The 16873-nt window shown below is 41.3% G+C and overlaps 2 protein-coding genes across 5 annotated transcripts in view; one reads left to right on the top strand and one right to left on the bottom strand.

Annotated features, from left to right (window-relative positions):
* Positions 1–16873, bottom strand: part of ccdc18 (coiled-coil domain containing 18) — a 250198-nt gene that overhangs the window by 140795 nt on the left and 92530 nt on the right. The window lies entirely within an intron of this gene.
* The window catches only part of mtf2 (metal response element binding transcription factor 2), a 46836-nt gene that overhangs the window by 1837 nt on the left and 28126 nt on the right, over positions 1–16873 (top strand). For 2 of the 3 annotated variants that reach the window (XM_048601700.1, XM_020530803.2), the window contains 2 exons: positions 6012–6238; positions 7414–7495. In XM_048601700.1, coding sequence (XP_048457657.1) covers positions 6032–6238; positions 7414–7495 — 289 coding nt within the window. In that variant the 5' untranslated portion in view covers positions 6012–6031. The remainder of the gene's footprint in view (positions 1–6011; positions 6239–7413; positions 7496–16873) is intronic. The other variant, XM_048601701.1, reaches the window with a different exon arrangement.

The raw sequence follows: 16873 nt of genomic DNA on the forward strand, positions 1-16873 counted from the left end.
GTTCCTACAAACTCTTGATTTTGAGAATTTTTTTAAGACCATAAGATGTAGTGGCAGATGTGGGCCAATCAGCCATTAAGGCTGGTCTGATAATCTTCAATTCCACTTCATAACCCTTGATTCCCTTACTCAATAAAAATGCCAAATAATGACCTAGCCTAAACAGTCCTCTGTGAGACAGAATTCCATAGTTCCACCATCCGCTGAAAGAAGTTGCTCCTCATTTTTGTCCAAATTGAGTGACCTCCTCCTCTGATTATGGCCTCTGGGCCTAGACTCTCCCACAAGGGGAAACAACCTTCCCACATCTATCCTGTCAAGTCCTCTTAAGGCCAGCTCTCATTCTTTTAAACTCCAGCAAGTACAGGCCTGATCTATTCAACCGCTTGCTGTAAGACAGTTCCTCCATACCTAGTATCAATGTATCTCTGGACTGCCTCCAAGGCCGGTATAACTTGCCTTTGATCTCGTATGTGTTCTTCTCCTCTTATATTCCTATAAGAGGTCTAAAAAGTGTTCGGTGTTCCAGTGCTCTGATGGGTGTCTTGTATAGATTATCCAAACATTGATACTTTAATACACCATTCCCTTTTTAAATACAGGCCAATATTACACTTCTCTTCCCTATTCCCCACTGAACTTGGATGCTAGCTTTTTGTAATCCATGGATGAGGACTCCCAAATCCCTTTGAACCATAGTTTGCTGCAGTCTTTTCCATTTAGTTAAAATTTAGTGCTTCTGATCTTCCTACCAAAGTGCATAACCTCACCAAATATTAAACGAATATTAAAGGAAGTAGTCACAGAGATAGTGAAGGTACTGGTACAGTGGGTAGTGGATATTACCTGGTAGTAGTAATTTAGGAAACCTTAGATTCTTGAAGTCCCAGAGGATTGGAAAACTTTCAATGCAACACCATTATTTAAAAAGGAAAGGGGACCAAAAGCAGGAACTGTTGGCCAGGTAACTTAACGTCAGTTATTGGGAAAATGTTGGAGTCTACAATAAAGAATAGAATAGCTGTGCATTTGAATTCTCATTTGCATCTAGGAGACATTCTTTTACAAGTATATGAAAAGCCCAACAAACGCGGGGCATTTCTGGACGTAATTTTCAGAAATTAGCCCAGGCAAATGGTTGTCAGTAGAGGAGAATTTAGAGATTGTGATTATAACTTAAATTTCGAACAGTTATGGAAAAGGATAATGTTGAGTTTGGGATAAATCTTCAAAATTGGGTAAGGGCTAATTTTATTAAGAAAAGGTAAAGTTTAGCCTAGGTGGACTTGGAGCAGCTATTTTGACAATATTAAGTTACTTTCAGCTTAAAGGTAAGTAGGAGAAATATTTTAGATTTAAAAACTAAAAGATCTGGAAATCTTAAAACAAAATTAAGAACCAAGTAAATAAACAAGATGTGCAGGACCTGGTGATGTTTTGTATCTGTGTGGCGTGGATATCAAGCACTGCGACATGTCAGAGAAGGGGACAGTTACCTGAGCCTGTGTTTCAATCACACCCTTTAGATTAACCACCTTGCATTTGGTCAGGAGCCAGGGATATGAGGGTGTGATTACGAGTGAGGCAGGTAGAGAGATCCAGAAGGTCATGCTGCAGGCACCTCAGCCCTTGAGCTTATCTAACATGTTTGAGATTTTTGCTTTCTATGTGGATGAGAGCAGGGGCTGTAGGGAGGATGAGCAAACTGACGATAACATCACGGTACAGGGAGAAATTCAAGAAAGGGGAGAAAAGAGAAATGTAGTTGTAATAGTCTGGGAATAGACCCTGTTCTCCGTGGCCAGTGTTGAGAGTCCTGAAGGCCGTATTTTCTGCCAGGTGCCTGGATTCAGGATATCTTATCTAGGCTGCAGAGGAACTTGGAATGGGAGTGCAAATATCCAGTTGCTGCATAGGTACCAACAATATACATAGAAAGAGGAAGGAGGTTCTGCTGAGGCTAGGGGGCAAAGCTAAAATGTATCGTGAACAAGGTGGTAATTTCAGGATTATTGCCTGAGCCACAAGCTAATTGGTACAGGGTCAAAAAGATTAGAGGTAAATGCATGGCTCATAGATTAGTGTGGGGAAAAAGTTTGAATTAATGGGATATTGGCAGTATACTGGGGAAGGAAGGGACTGTTCTGATGGAATAGGCACCATGCTGGGACCAGAATCCCCTCGAATTGCATAACCAGGGCTATGGGTAGGGCTTTAAACTAAAAAGTGGGACTGTGGGTTCAGTAGCATGAAAAAATTATAAAATCAAATGTAAAGGAGAAGACAGGATTGTAGGTTAGTGATGGGGATGATTATTACCAGAAAATAAAAGGATGAGCCAGAATGTGTGACTGCCCATTTGTTTCCTCGGTGCTTGAAGCATTCAGTGCGAATTGAGGTAAGTGTGTATGATCTCGTATCCTTATAACAAATGTTTCCATAATGGCTATCAAAACCAGGACCTTAACATTCGGGGATATTTTGCCTTTTGGAAAGACAGGATGGATGGAAAAAATGGTCAGTTAGCAATGTAAAAAAAGAGAGAAAATGAGGACGGCTGAGAGATGACTCTTCTCGGATGAAGATGAGTCTGTTTCAGTGAAGGGAAAAGCCAAAGGAAAGATGACGTTGAGAGTTAGTGTATAGACACCCAGACAGTCGTCACTGTAGGAAAGGTTGTAAACCAACAAAGAACAGGAGCATATAAAAAGAGAGCAATAATTATGGTGACCTGCGACCAGTGGAGTTCCATGGGTATCAGTGTTGGGGCTGCAACTTTTTTGCAATATATGTTAATGATTTGAATGAAGGAAGCAAATGTAATGTAGCCGGATTTGTAGAGCTCTCAAAATAGGTGGAAGGCCAGGTTGTGAGAGAACACAAACAGTTTAGAGAGATATAGATAAGTGGGGAAAATGTTGGCAACATAGTACAATGTGGAAAAATGTGAAATGGCTCATTTTGGAATGGAGAACAAAAGAACAGGATATTAAAGGGAAAAAAGCTGCAGCACAAAGGATCTTGAGGGCACTTGTGCATGAAGCACAAAGCTAGCACACAGGTGCAGCCAGTAATCAGGAAGGCCAGTGGAATGTTGGCCCTTATTTCAAGGGGGTTGGACTATGCAAGTAGGGAATTCTTTCTGTAAATGTACAAGGTACTGGTGAGACCACGTCTGGAGTACTGTGAGCAATTTTAATTCACTTATTTAAGGAAAGACATTTTGTTGGGGACAGTTAGAGAAGGATCATTAGGATGATCCATGGCACGGGCGGATTGCCTTACGAGCAAAGGTTAAAATGGTTGGGACTCTACTCGTTGGAATTTAGAAGAATGGAAGGTGATTTCATTGAAACATATTCCAAAGGGGTTTGACAGTCAGTTCTGGGAAGATGTTTCCTGTCATGGGAGAGTCTAAGACCAGACTGCATTGTCTCAGAATTAAGAGATGCCAATTTAAAACTGAGATGAGGAATTTCTTCTGTCAAATGGTTGTCAATCTTTGGAACTCCTTGCCACAGAGAGCTGTTTGGGGGCAAAGTCCTTGTGTATATTTAATGCTGAGAGAGCTTTTCGATCAGTAGAAGAATCAAAGGTTATGGGGAAGGGCAGGAAAGTGGACGTGAGTACTGTCGAATTTGCCATGATTGTTTTGAATGGCAGAGCAAACTTGAGGGGCTGAATGGCCTACTTTTGTTGCTATTTCTTATGCAGATTAAACTGTCAGAGCAGTGGATGGCATTTAAGGAAAAAATTAGAGAGAGTGTAGGGCAGATAGGTAACCATAAAGACAAAGGGTAAGACCAAGACTGGAGGACATTAAGGTCAGGATTAAGAATCAAAAGCCTTTGGCAGATACCAAAGGCTCAATAGGGGAAAGTCCCTAGAGAAGTATGAAAAGTGCAGTTGAGACTAAACAGGAAATTAGGAAACCAAAGACAATGTAGGAGAACGCATTGGTGAGTGGAGTAAAATCAAAAGGTGTTTTTAAAATGTACACATAGGAAGAGAATAACCAGGGAAAGAGGGGGACCCAGATGCACCCTGGGCGTAATCTGTGTAGACCCGGAAGTCATGGACACAGTCCTCTGAAGATTTTGTCAGTCATCATGGTGGAAAAGCACAACACACTATAGACATCAGGGTCGGGGACTGTGAAATATTAGGAGAAATTAATATCGAAAGAAAGAGGAAGTACTAGCAGGTTTTGGTGTCTTAAATACATAAGTCTGCAAGCCTGGATGGGACGTTTCCTAGCCTTTTGAAGGATGCAACAAAGGAGACATTGGCAGCCCTGGCAGAATTTTGAAATTTTTTTCTGATGGCAGGTGAGGTGTTTGAGAATTAGAGGTCTTTTCACATTATCCATTATTAAAAAAGTGGGAGGCATGGTTATGAAAAAATTAGATCCCAGTTGGAGGTTAGGGTGTTATTAGCAGTAGGAGTATGAAATATTGCTGCACTTGGAGAGACATTGTCTTTATTTGATTAATGTGGATTTTCTAAGGGAATGTCATGTTTGACAAATTTAATTTTTTTGAGGAAGTCTGGAGTGTTGATTAAGGTGATGCATTTGATATGATCAGCAGGAACTTTAACAAAGCTTTTGATAAGGTCTCTCATATCACACTAGTTAAAACCAAAAGACAGAGCCTGTGGGATCTAAGGGAAAGTATTACAATGGATCTGACGCTGGCTGAGAGGCAGGAAGCAGAGACTGATGGTTAAGGGATGTTTGTGATTGGAAGTTTGTTTCCAGCAAAGTTTTGCAGAACTCCTCCTGGGGTGTACATTAATGAGTTGGACGTAGATACAGGAGGTGTGATCAAGACATTTTTGGATGACATGACAGTTGATGGTGGTTTAAAAAATGATGATGGCCATAAACTGCTAGAGGACATTAACAGACTTGTCAGGTGGACAGCAGTGGCAAATTGAATCAACATGGAAATGCATGTAGGGAGGACTAACAAGCCAAGGGGTTACATTATGAATAGTGGGATCCAGGAATGAACTGAAGATTGGAGGGACCTTGATGTGCATATCCGTAATCCTTAAAGATAGAGCTGGTAGATGATGTGTTTAAGACGACAACTGGGATTGTTGCCCTTATTAGCTGAACCACAGAATGTGAGGTTTGGCGATTATGCTGGAACTGTACAAAGCTCCGCCTGGATCACAACTGGAGTACTGCATGCAATTCTCGTCACTAATATAGGAAGGATGTGATTGCATTGAAGAGGATGCAGAGGAGGTTTACCAAGATGCTGCCTGGGTTGGAATATCTGAGCTATAAAGAAAAATTGAACAGATTGGAGTTGTTTTCCTTGGAGTAATGAAGGTTGAGAAGATGTATGATAAAATTATGTATAAGACTGAAGGGCATGGGAAGGGTGGTTAGGAAGGTACTTCCTCTATCGGTAGAGGGCTCAATAACCAGGGAGCATGGATTAAGTTAATAGGTAGAAATTTAAGGGGAGGATTGAGGAGGAATGTTTTTTCTTGGGGTCATTTGAGTCTGGAACTCACCTTGTTTGTCTGAGCGATCAAATATTCATCAGTGAGCTTGTATACCAAGTGTTGAGAGGCCATTAAATCATTTGATGAGGAGGTACAGTTGATTCTTTCTGCAAAAGATGCAACGTTAGATGGATGTAACAAATCAGAACAATTTTCCTTCCTAATTGATTTGTGTACTAATTCCATAGAGTATGTTGATTTAGCTACTTGAGCATAGACTGAGAAATAAACTGGAATTTGTGATCTGTACGGTATTGGTAACTTGAGATAAGTTGAGCCAGTTGGGGTGGGGTGGTTTTTTTTTCTAAGACTTTTAACTCTTTGTAGGGTGTTATTTTGAAGCTAATTTCTAAAGGCCCCAATGTGATCAAATTTAGCAACTGTTGTATTAGACATATGGTAACTTTGTGCAGATCATCAGTAATTTACAGTGGCAAATAATACAGAAATGAGTTGTTCTGGAATGGCTCATTTTGAACTTTAAATTTCAGTTGATGATGCTATTTTCCTGATGGACAAAGACACTACGGGAGCAGGTAACTCATCTCTCCACAAGCGATCTCCCTCCCGTCGAAACCAGAAGACACCAGTGTCCTCTGTTCGATTGTCATTGCGGGATGGATCAAAAGGAAAAAAACCTGTATGCAAGTTTGAGGAAGGCCAGGATGTCCTAGCCAGGTGGTCAGATGGCTTATTTTACCTTGGAACTGTCATAAAGGTGAATAACTATGCTTAAGCTTGGCAAAAGCAGGGAGCACGTCATTTTGAAGCATTGTTCATTTATGTGGAGCACTCATAAGTTAGTCATGTAAAAGAAACTATTCCTGCATTGAGCAGGACAGTGGGTAAATGCTAAATCCAACAATATTATTTATTTTTGTGTTAAACTTTTCAATAATTATCGGAGAAATGTTTCAGCAATTACAGGAATTCAGCTGGCAACAATGAGTAGACAAGTCCTGTTGAGCATTTGCAAAAAGTGGCCAGACATGAGAGAATTTGAGCACTAGAAATACCCCCACCCTAAACACGTACAAAAGTTTGTTAGTTGCTTGTTCTCTACTCTATCCATTGGATTCAGCTGACACTCTCCTTGGTCTCCTTATTGTGATCTGTGATTGTGTACTATCATCCAGCGTGCTGCTTCTATACTTGGTTATTCTTTATATGATGCCAGTTGTCCTTTCTGCCTTCTTAGCTTACCTGTTCTCCATTGCTGTTTCTTCTATCGGCTGCAGTGTTTTGATCTTCCTGGAAGCTTGGGCGTTTGGTTCAAAGACTTTCCCTGATAGAAAATTGATTTGCCTTCTTTCATCTAATGCTCCTAATAAAGAAAAAGTGTATTTCAATATTTGGATCCCAAAGTTCAAAATATTGAAACACACTGTATTTGTGCAAGAGAAGAAAATAATTTACCCAGGGATTAGATTGGAAGGTGTTGACCATCCTGCTTTATTTACATGATTATGTGAATTGTATCAATGGTTGTGCCCCTGTTTTGTAAAACAGCTGTTGTTCCAAACAGTTATTTGTCACTCAAGGGTGGGTAATTAAAACTAGAAATGTTTTTTAAATTGTACCATTGTGTTTTTTTTGGTTTTGATCTTGATTGCAATCACTAAACAGTGTTCTATTATTCCATTTCTAAGCCTTTGGATAGGATGTGAGATGTCCTTTCTGCACCTGATGCCTAATGAACCTAATAAAGGAGACATGCTAGGCTAGTTTGAGAAGAATAGTGGTACAAAAATGAGGATGTCAGCATTGAAATAATGCAGTTTTTTGTCTTCTAAGAGCACAATGGAGAGTATTGTGATAGAAATGTAGTTTGGCATTAACCTACACAATTCTGCAAAAGAGAAAACCTGAAGCTCCTTCTAATTTTAATTAAAGGTGAACAAACAGAAAGAGAGCTGCTTTGTCATCTTTGAAGACAGTTCAAAGTCCTGGGTCTTGTGGAAAGACATACAGACTGGTAAGTTTTTTGTAAACAAAAATATTCACGTGACAGATGTGATTTGCTCGAGTGCATAGAATCTCGTGTTTCTGTCTTTTTGTATAAAGAAGTACTTAAGGGTGAAAAGTTCTGACTTTTAGCAAGTGATCTAAATTTTAATTGTAATCCTTAAATGTCTTTTGTAGTTGGCAAAGTTACAGTGCAACAAAGTAAGTTTAATCCATCAAGGGCAAGTTGCAAATCAATTCATAATTTTCCTATAGTTTTCTTGCCTCATCTCCAGAAGGCAATGCCTTAGAGTAAACTGACTTACTATTGAAACCATCCAATGAGATCAAGGATGACTTGATTGCAGTCTGGTTTGATCCATGCTGAGGTGTTTAATAAATCTAGTGTGCAATTAATAGATTTGGTTACATGTAGGGCAGGTGGTGTTTGAAGAATTCAGTAGATTAGGTATTTGGAGTTAACATCTTCTATATCCAATACCTCAGCTTCACATCCGGATGCCGCCTTTATATTTGTTAGTCAGAAGCATGGAATTCGAATGAGTTGTCAGGCATGTTTGACCTCCTCAGCAATGCTTTGAGGACATGTCTAAAGCATTTCTGTTGTCCTGCTGGAAGTCTTTTGATGAAATTGACAGCTACTTCATGTATCTGGTATTGATTGGCATGTCCTGCTCAGTGAAGCTGGTTTTGAGTGATTAATGCCTCGACATGAGGAATGTTGGCTTGGCAGAGGATGCTGCAGTTGGACTGCCTTTCTTGCTGCTGGTTGTTAGAAGGATATTGGATATGAAGGCACTGCTAGTAGTACTTCTGCAGTGTTTTGAGCTACCTGCTATTGTCCAAATCTCTCAACTGAGACACTATTGTGTGCTCTGCTTCCTGGAGACTTTGCTCACCACTGCCACTCCTGACTGTGCCCTACAAACTGATGGGTTCTCCATACATCACATGGCGTCCTTGGGTAAGGCAAAGGGCAGTGGGGTATGCTTTCTGATCAACACTTCCTGGTGCTCAGACATAGCGACCCTGGCAAGCCATTGCTCCCCGGACCTAAAGTACCTTGAATAAAATGTGTTCCTAGTGCTTACCATGAGTTCACCTCTGCCATCCTGACAGCAGTCTGTATACCGCTCCATGTGGATATGAGGAATGTCCTAGATGTGATTTACAATGCCACAGACACTAGAGACAAAATTCCTTAAGGCCCTATTCGTTGTGGCCGGTGAATTCAACCAAACTAACCTTGAGGATGCTGCCAAAGTACCAATACATCTCCTGCCCCACATTAGGACTGAACATTCTGGACCACTGCTACACAACCATCAAAGATGCCTACCGCTCCATCCCCCAATCCACATTTCAGAAGGTCAGGTCACAGTGCTGTGTTCCTCCTCCCAGCTAACAAGCAGAAGCTGAAACGGGAGGATCCTTCCCAAAACCAAGTGCAATGCTGGTCTGAGACTGTGGAAGACTGTCTCCAGGGCTGCTCGGAATCGATGAACTGGACCATGTTCAAGTACTCAGAAGAAAACCTAGACGAGTATGCCGCCACCATAGTGGACTTCATTAGCAAATGTGTGAAGGACTGCATACCAAAGAAGTCAATACAAGTGTTTCCCAACTGTAAACCTTGGATGAACCAAGAAATCCACTCCCCACTGAAGACCAGACATGCAGCATTCAAGTTGGATGACCCAGACCAGTACAAGAAATCCAGATATTATGTCCGTAAGGCCATCAGAAATGCCAAGAGGCCAGACCAATTTAGAAGCCCAAACCTACCTAACAGACTCCCACAGCCTATGGCAAGGCCTGAACACCAATTATGGGATACAAAATAAAGCAGAGCAAGATAGTGAATGAAGACTCCTCCACCCCTGACGTATTTGATGCTTTCTATGCTGGGTTTGAGCAGAATGCCAGTGGTGTGGTGACACCTGCCCAGACACGCCTGCTCCATCTGTCACTGCTGCAGACGTCCGATCGGTCTTCCTGGGAGCCAATCCAAGGAAAGCAGTGGGCACAGACGGTGTCCCTGGCCGAGCACTCCGATTCTCTGTGGACCAACTGACGAAGGTTTTCACTGACATCTTCAACCTCTCCCTCCTACAAGCCGAAGTCCCCTCCTGCTTCAAGAAGACTACCATTATCCTGGTACTAAGAAAGCACGTGCAGTGTGCCTTAATGACTACTGCCCAGTGGCTCTGACCTCAATGATGAAGTGCTTCAAGAGGCTGGTCATGGCCCACATCAAATCTAGTCTGGCAGCCTGTCTCAATCCCCTACAGTTTGCCGACTGATGTAACGGGTCCACAGATGATGCCGTATCTCTAGCCCTGCGCTCACCCCTGGAACATCTGGACAACATGGACAACTATGTCAGACTCCTGCTCATTGACTACAGCTCCGCTTCAACACCATTATCCATTCCAGACTGATCTTAAAACTCTGAACTTGGTTGCAGCTCCACCCTTTGCAGCTGGATACTCTGCTTTCTGACCAACAGACCGCAATCGGTGAAGATAGATAACTGCACCTCCTCCTCAATAACACTCAACACTGGAGCCCCCCAAGGATGCATCCTCAGCCCCCTACTGTCCTCCCTGTACACCCACGACTGTGCTGCCAAATTCTGAACAAACGCCATCTGCAAGCTCACTGACGACACTGCCATAGTGGGACAGATATCTAACAACAACTTGTCAAAATACAGAAGGGAGATGGAGGGCTTGGTGACATGGTGCAATGAGAACAACCTCTCTTTATGTCAGCAAAAGTAAAGAACTGATCATTGACTTAAGAAAGGAGGAGAACATGCCCCCATCTACATCAACGGAAGTGAGGTTGAGAGGGCAGAACGTGATGACAACTGACAACCTGACCTTGATTTCCCACGTAGATGCGACGGTCAAGAAGGTACAACAATGCTGCCGCCTCTTCCTCGGGCGGCTCAGGAAATTTGGCTTATCCATAAGGACCATCGCCAACGTTTATGGATGCACCATTGGAAAGCATACTGTCTGGGTGCATGACAGCCTGGTATGGCAGCTGTTCTGCCCAGGACTGTAAGAAACTGCAGAACGTGGTGTGCACAGCCCAGACCATCATGGAAGCCAACCTCCCATCCATGGACTCTCTTTACACGGCTCACTGCCAATGAAAGGCTGCTAACATCAATCAAAAACCCATCGCACCCTGGTAATGATCTCGTACACCCTGTCCGGTCAGGCAGATGATACATAAACCTGAACACAAGCATGAGCAGTTTCTGGAACAGCTTCTACCCTGCTGTTGTTAGACTGATGAATGGACTCTCTCGCCTCATGCTGATCTTGCTAACGTTGATCTCGTCTAGCGCATGCCCTATGCAATGTAACCTGTGTGTTTCCAAGTCTTTTTGATCTTTATGTCCTTGCTTGCTATGATCTGTCTGTCTGTACTGCTAGTAAACAAAGCATTTCACTGTACTTTGGTACATGTGACAATAAATCAATCAAGAACAAAAACAAAGTTGCTGGAAAAGCTCAGGTCTGGAGCGTCTGTGGAGGAGAAAAGAGTTAACGTTTCAGGTCCGGTGACCCTTCTTCAGAACTCAATCAATCTAGGAGCATGGGAAATGCTATTCCCTGGTAAACTATCACCTTGCTGAAATTCTTTTCCCAAAATCAGTTGAAGGTTGAGCTTCTTCATTAGAAGTGAGTGAATTTTGTTTTTCTTTTTGTTTGACCTTGTTGAGAGGCGCATCTCAGCATACAGAAAAGGCCTACATTATCCAGAATTGTGCCCTTGATCTGAATTGAAAGGATGAAATAGTGTACTGAGAGTTGTTTGGAAGAGGATCTTAATTTTCCAGGTGTCTCATGGAAGACTTTTTTGCATAAGCTTCTGAGAAGGATTTGACATTGACTTGGAGCTTATTTTCTGAGTGAAAGCATATGCAAGCACCTCTTATACATGCTGAAGTTTGACTTGTGGGTTGCGTAGTTTCCTATCTGTGCTGTAGATTTTTTTTTTAAATCTCTGTAGACAGTTTAATTGGTTTCTTGAATGGTAGCAACCACTTGGTCAGGGATGAGAGATTTCTACAATTTTTGGCAGTTTCAGTAAACTTAATTTGACTGTCTGTTCTCTTCGCATCCTTGCCTGGCCTGGGGGAATCCATCATTTAGCTCCTCAATGAACGAGAATACCAATCCAATTGACTTATTGTGGGGCAGCAGAAACCATACATGCAATGTCGGAGCACTTTCCTCTTGAATTGACTGTCTGAGATCACCTCCCCTGTTGTGGAGTGATTGCTGCTGAACTAGTGTGAAGCGGAGGGGAGGGGAAGAGACTAGGCTGGAGGGTAGAGAGAACACCTTGGGTGGGGTGTTCATAACCTGTATTTGTCAGATGTCCAGTTGGGATCAGAAGACAATCAGCTTTGCCATCGATCTTCATTCCAATTGCATGTTTTTAGTATTAAATGGATTTATGTTCCTTGGCAAACATATTGCCTTCCTCTGTATTTACTATGTGTGAAAATGATGAAACATTAGCTGTGCTATTGATGTACCTAATCGTTGTGGCTGACCTCAAATGTTCCACTGTTTTCCAGCATTCTCTACCTGCTTTCATACTCGGTGTTCCAAAAGCCCACTGCAAGTTATTTTCTTTTACTCAGTAACAAATGCTCCAAATGCATTTTGCACACTTGCCAATTTTTTTCACTCTTCATTCACCTGGACATTGATACCAATGCTCTAGTTAGTAGCCAGTTAATAGAACAGACAGTAGGACAGTGCAGCATAGGAATGGTCCCTTTTGTCTACAGTGTCTGTGCTGGACATGATGTCATTCTGAACTAATGCCCTCTGCCTGCGTACGGCCCATATCCCTCTACTCCCTACCTGTTTACATATCTTTTTAAATGCTTCTTAAAAGTTGCTATCGTATCTGCTTCTATCACCTCCCCTGGCAGTGCATTCCAGACACTTAGCGCCCTCTGCATGAAAAGTACTTGTCTTGCACATCTCTAAACTTTCCCCCCTCACTTTAAACCTATGGCCCCTAGTATTTGGTATTTCCACCCTTTGAAAAAGACTCAGACTGTTTGACCTATCCGTGCTCCTCAATTTTATATATCTCTATCAGGTTGCCACTTAGCCTTGAACACAGTTGTGCAAACAGTCCAACTTTTTCGAACCTCTTCCTATAGCTAATACATTCCAATCCAGGCAACATCCTGGTAAACCTCTTGCACCCTCTCCAAAGCCTCCACATCCTTCCTATATTGTGGCAACCAGAATTGAACGCAGTATTCCAAATGTGCCCATACTTAAAGTTTTATAGAGCTGCAGCGTGACTTGCCAGTTTTGTACTTGCTGCCCTGACTGAAGGCAAACATGCCATACATCTTCCTCATCACCTTATCCACTTGTGTTGACCCTTTCAGGGAGCTATGGACTTCCACCCTAAGACCTCTCTGTACAATGCTCCTGAGGTTACTGACTTGTTTGTTTGTTTGTTTGTTTGTTTGTTTACCCTTTGCATTTGACCTCTCACTTGTGTGTATTAAACTCCATCTGCAATTTCTTTTTTCCCCGCCCAACTTCCCAACCGACCTATCTCTTGCTTTGTCCTGTCACAATCTTCCTCACTATTCACAAGTCCTCCAATTTTCATGTTGTCTACAAACGTACTAATCAGAACAGTTACACTCTTTTTCATCCAAATCATTCATATATGTATATAGCCTTGCAGAACATCACTGGTCTAGTCAGAACCAGTCGGAGAGAAACACCTCAACAATTGCCTTCTATGACTGAGCCAATTTTGTACCTTGCCTACTCGCCTTGGATCCCACGTGAATTAATCTTCTGGACCAGCCTACCGTGAAGGGCCTTGTCATACTTGAGTAAAATCCATGCAGACAACATCTGCTACCCTACCCTCATCAGTCATCATTTTCATTTCTTCCAAAAGCTCAATTAGATTTGTGAGACAGGATCTCCCTGTGCAACACCATGCTGACTATCCCTAATAATTTTATTCTTAGGTATAGAATTTACTCGCATTTGGAAAAGTATCTTCTCCAGTAATTTCTTTACTAATGTAAATCTTACTGGCCTATAATTTCTTGGATTATCCCTGTTGATGTTCTTAAACAAAGGAAAAACATTGGCTGTTCTCCAGTCTTCTGGGATCTCATCTATGGCTAAAGAGGATACAAAGATATCTGGAGTGCTTTTGAGGTGCAATGGTAATGTCCCTACCTCTGAACCAGGAGGTCAGGTTCAGACCCAATTTTGCTCCTGAAGTGTGTAATAACATCACTGAACAGGTTAACTTAAAAATATCAAACAAAACAAAAATCTCTGTCAGGGTCCCGGCAATGTCTTCCCTTGCCTCCTTCAGAATTCTTGGATAGATCCCATCATCCCATCAGCCCTTCAGGACTTGTCTACCTTAATGTTTTTCAAGACACTCAATTTCACCATCACCTTAATATTGACATTCCCAAGAATATCATCATACCCCCCTCTAATCTAACCATCATTCATGTCCTCCTTCTTGGTGAATACTGATGCAAAGTACTCCAGGACCTCACCCACTTCCTCTGCCTCCACGCATAAATTCCCTTGTTTTGTCCTTGAGCGGACCTATCTGTCTCCTTTTATATATGTGTAAAATACCTTGGGATTCTCCTTAATTTTACTTGCCAAGGACATTTAATTACTTTTTTAAGCCCTCCTTTCCTACTTCCTTTTTTTTTCATCAAAGGCCTTGTCTTGATTTCAGTTTCCTAAACCTTGCATATGCTTCCTGTTTCTTCTTGACTAATATTTCATGAGTTATGAATGCAGGTGACATTAACCCAGAGTGAAACCTGGCTTGTTAGATTTTAACTTGGTTTGTTTTAACTATAGAGGTCAGTTCCAAAACATGTAAATCATGGGCTGTCAGTCTACTTTTAACACAATAAAACTTTTATTAAACAAGAAAAAAATACAAACTACATTAATTTAAGCAAAATGAAAGACTAGAAAGATTTCTTAGTTAAGATTCCACTTCATACCACCCATTTTTTTATCACTATACTATCCTTCCACTCAATCCTTGGTGACAAGTCAGTACTCTTGCCTGCTCCAGCTCAGGCTGGGACAGCTGCCACTGGTTTCCTTTTGGTGAATTTCTAAGCAGTCGCTATATGCTTTTGCCTTCATTGGGTATCTCGCCCTGAAACAAACTACAATGTAAACGCCCGATGACTTTCAACTTCAGAGCAAGTCCACGTGAGTTTCCAAAATTTTCCCCTCTGGCACACACCCACACTGTAATTCTAGGTTATTCTGTTTACCACAAGCCTGGACACCCCTGTAAGTGGGCACCAGTAGTTGATTTTTCTGCACTTGTTCTGCATGTGTACTGAACTGTTCTCCTCACCTTAACCTCATTAAAATTCATGTAAATTAAGTCACCAGACTATCCGGCAGCAGGGCCCCAAACTCTCAAATGGAGCTTAATTAACTAAGTAATGGAATGTAAACAAAATGAAAAGTAAACCACTTGAAGTCTAATTATTCTATATAAAATGGCCTGGAAGCATTTGTATTGTACTATAGATCATAAAATGTGCTATAAAGTTGTACATCATTCATGTACTGCTACTTTTATTTTTTTGATACTACTTGCTTCCCAAATATTTAACACCTAACCAATTACGTACATAATGATTTTAAAATCACTTTCTGTTGGCTTAGACTCAGTTTCCCAAACTGCGTCTAACAAAAGTAATAAATGAACAAAAAGGAGGAATGAATGAAAAGCATCAATTGCAATGTCAAAAATACAAATTAAAACGATAGGAATCGGTTGTTATTTTTTTCGAATGAGAAAAATATTCGCAGAAATGCTATAAATGTATTCCAAGCTGGTGACCCAAAGAATTTTGAAGTCTGAGTGGAGTGGAACTAAGCTAATTGATCATTCTTGCCCTTAATTATGTTCGGGGATTGACTCTTGCTTGTGGGGAATGTCCTGTACGTAACTTAAAACTTAGGTTCGTGGTTTTCCTTGAACTATCATTGCTCTTGCTGAAGAGGAACCAAGCAACCGCAATTCAAAGTACCTTTGAGAGTGAGGCAACATGTGCTGGAATCAGGGTTTGTTTCTGAAGCTATTTCTCTCCACTCTTAATTTTGTTTGCTTCATATAATCCAGCAGGTGATGTTGCGTTGTTATCTGTATTACATGCACTAACTGAATTGAATGCTGTAATGCTGTGGCCAGTTGGATACTGTCTTGGGCCACTCCCATCTCTGTTCCATGGAAGGCTCATTCTGTAAACTTGCATTCAAGTTTATTTGCATTCCACTTTTTCTGACAGTTCTGTGGATGACAAACCTGCTGCTCCATATTTGGCGTTTGAAACAACGTTATGCTTGAGTTTCTAATGGTTTAACAAAACCGCATTGGTCAAGGTGGAGCGGTGTTAGGTGGAGGAAAATTGGACAGCAGGAGGGAGGAGAATTCAACCAAGGTTACCATGTCATGGCCACACAGATTTATATACATTTTAGTAAGCACACTGGGTAGCAATCAGCCATGATAGAATCATTGTCAATGCCTTCATCTCCATTATTGAGAGTCACAAGCTAATTTTAGTGCCCTACTTCTGTCTTATCTAGCCAATACTGTTTTGAAGTTTTAAAAAAAAAAAAAAAATTCTGTGCTATTTTGTTGGTTTGAATATGAATATGAAGGGGAGCTTTGATTTTTTTGGAAGAGTTTTTGTCGTTAAAACAGGAAGCATAGTCTAAATTCAGCTTACCTGAAAATTCAGATATTTTGGCATCGACTTTCCGTGTTGATCAGTAACTAGCAAATCCATTTTCATTTTTTTGTTAAAATTCCGGTTATCAGGAATAGAGTATAGTCAGTGTAGGAAGAATTATTGAGCTAAAGGAGCTGTATGGAACTATAAAAAGTCTTGTTTAGGAAGTTCATCACCCATATCATACGGTGGATTCTATTCTATGATATTTGGCAACCATTGTCAGCTAGTTCCAGTTGTCTTATTGCATAACATCAAAGTTATTGTAGATGTTTAAAATGCTTGCGATGATCTTGTTGGGAATACTGGGAATTTTTCTTGTCCCTATTTCCCCTTGAGGCATTCTTAAATCCCTGCGGCCAGTGTGGAGGAAGTATCATCACAATGGGAAGTTCTTGCGATCGTGAATGATAGTACAGCCATAAACCAGGTAAACGCTGAACAAAAGCATTGTTAGTGGGGTTGGTGTGTATGATATTTTCAGTTCATGTCTGCATTTCTGCATTTGACCTACCAGTTTTAGCCATGTGAGTGAAGAAAATTGGTATCTAAATACTTGGTACTTGT

Source organism: Rhincodon typus, chromosome 10, assembly GCF_021869965.1.
Source record: "Rhincodon typus isolate 14 chromosome 10, sRhiTyp1.1, whole genome shotgun sequence".
NCBI lineage: Eukaryota > Metazoa > Chordata > Chondrichthyes > Orectolobiformes > Rhincodontidae > Rhincodon > Rhincodon typus.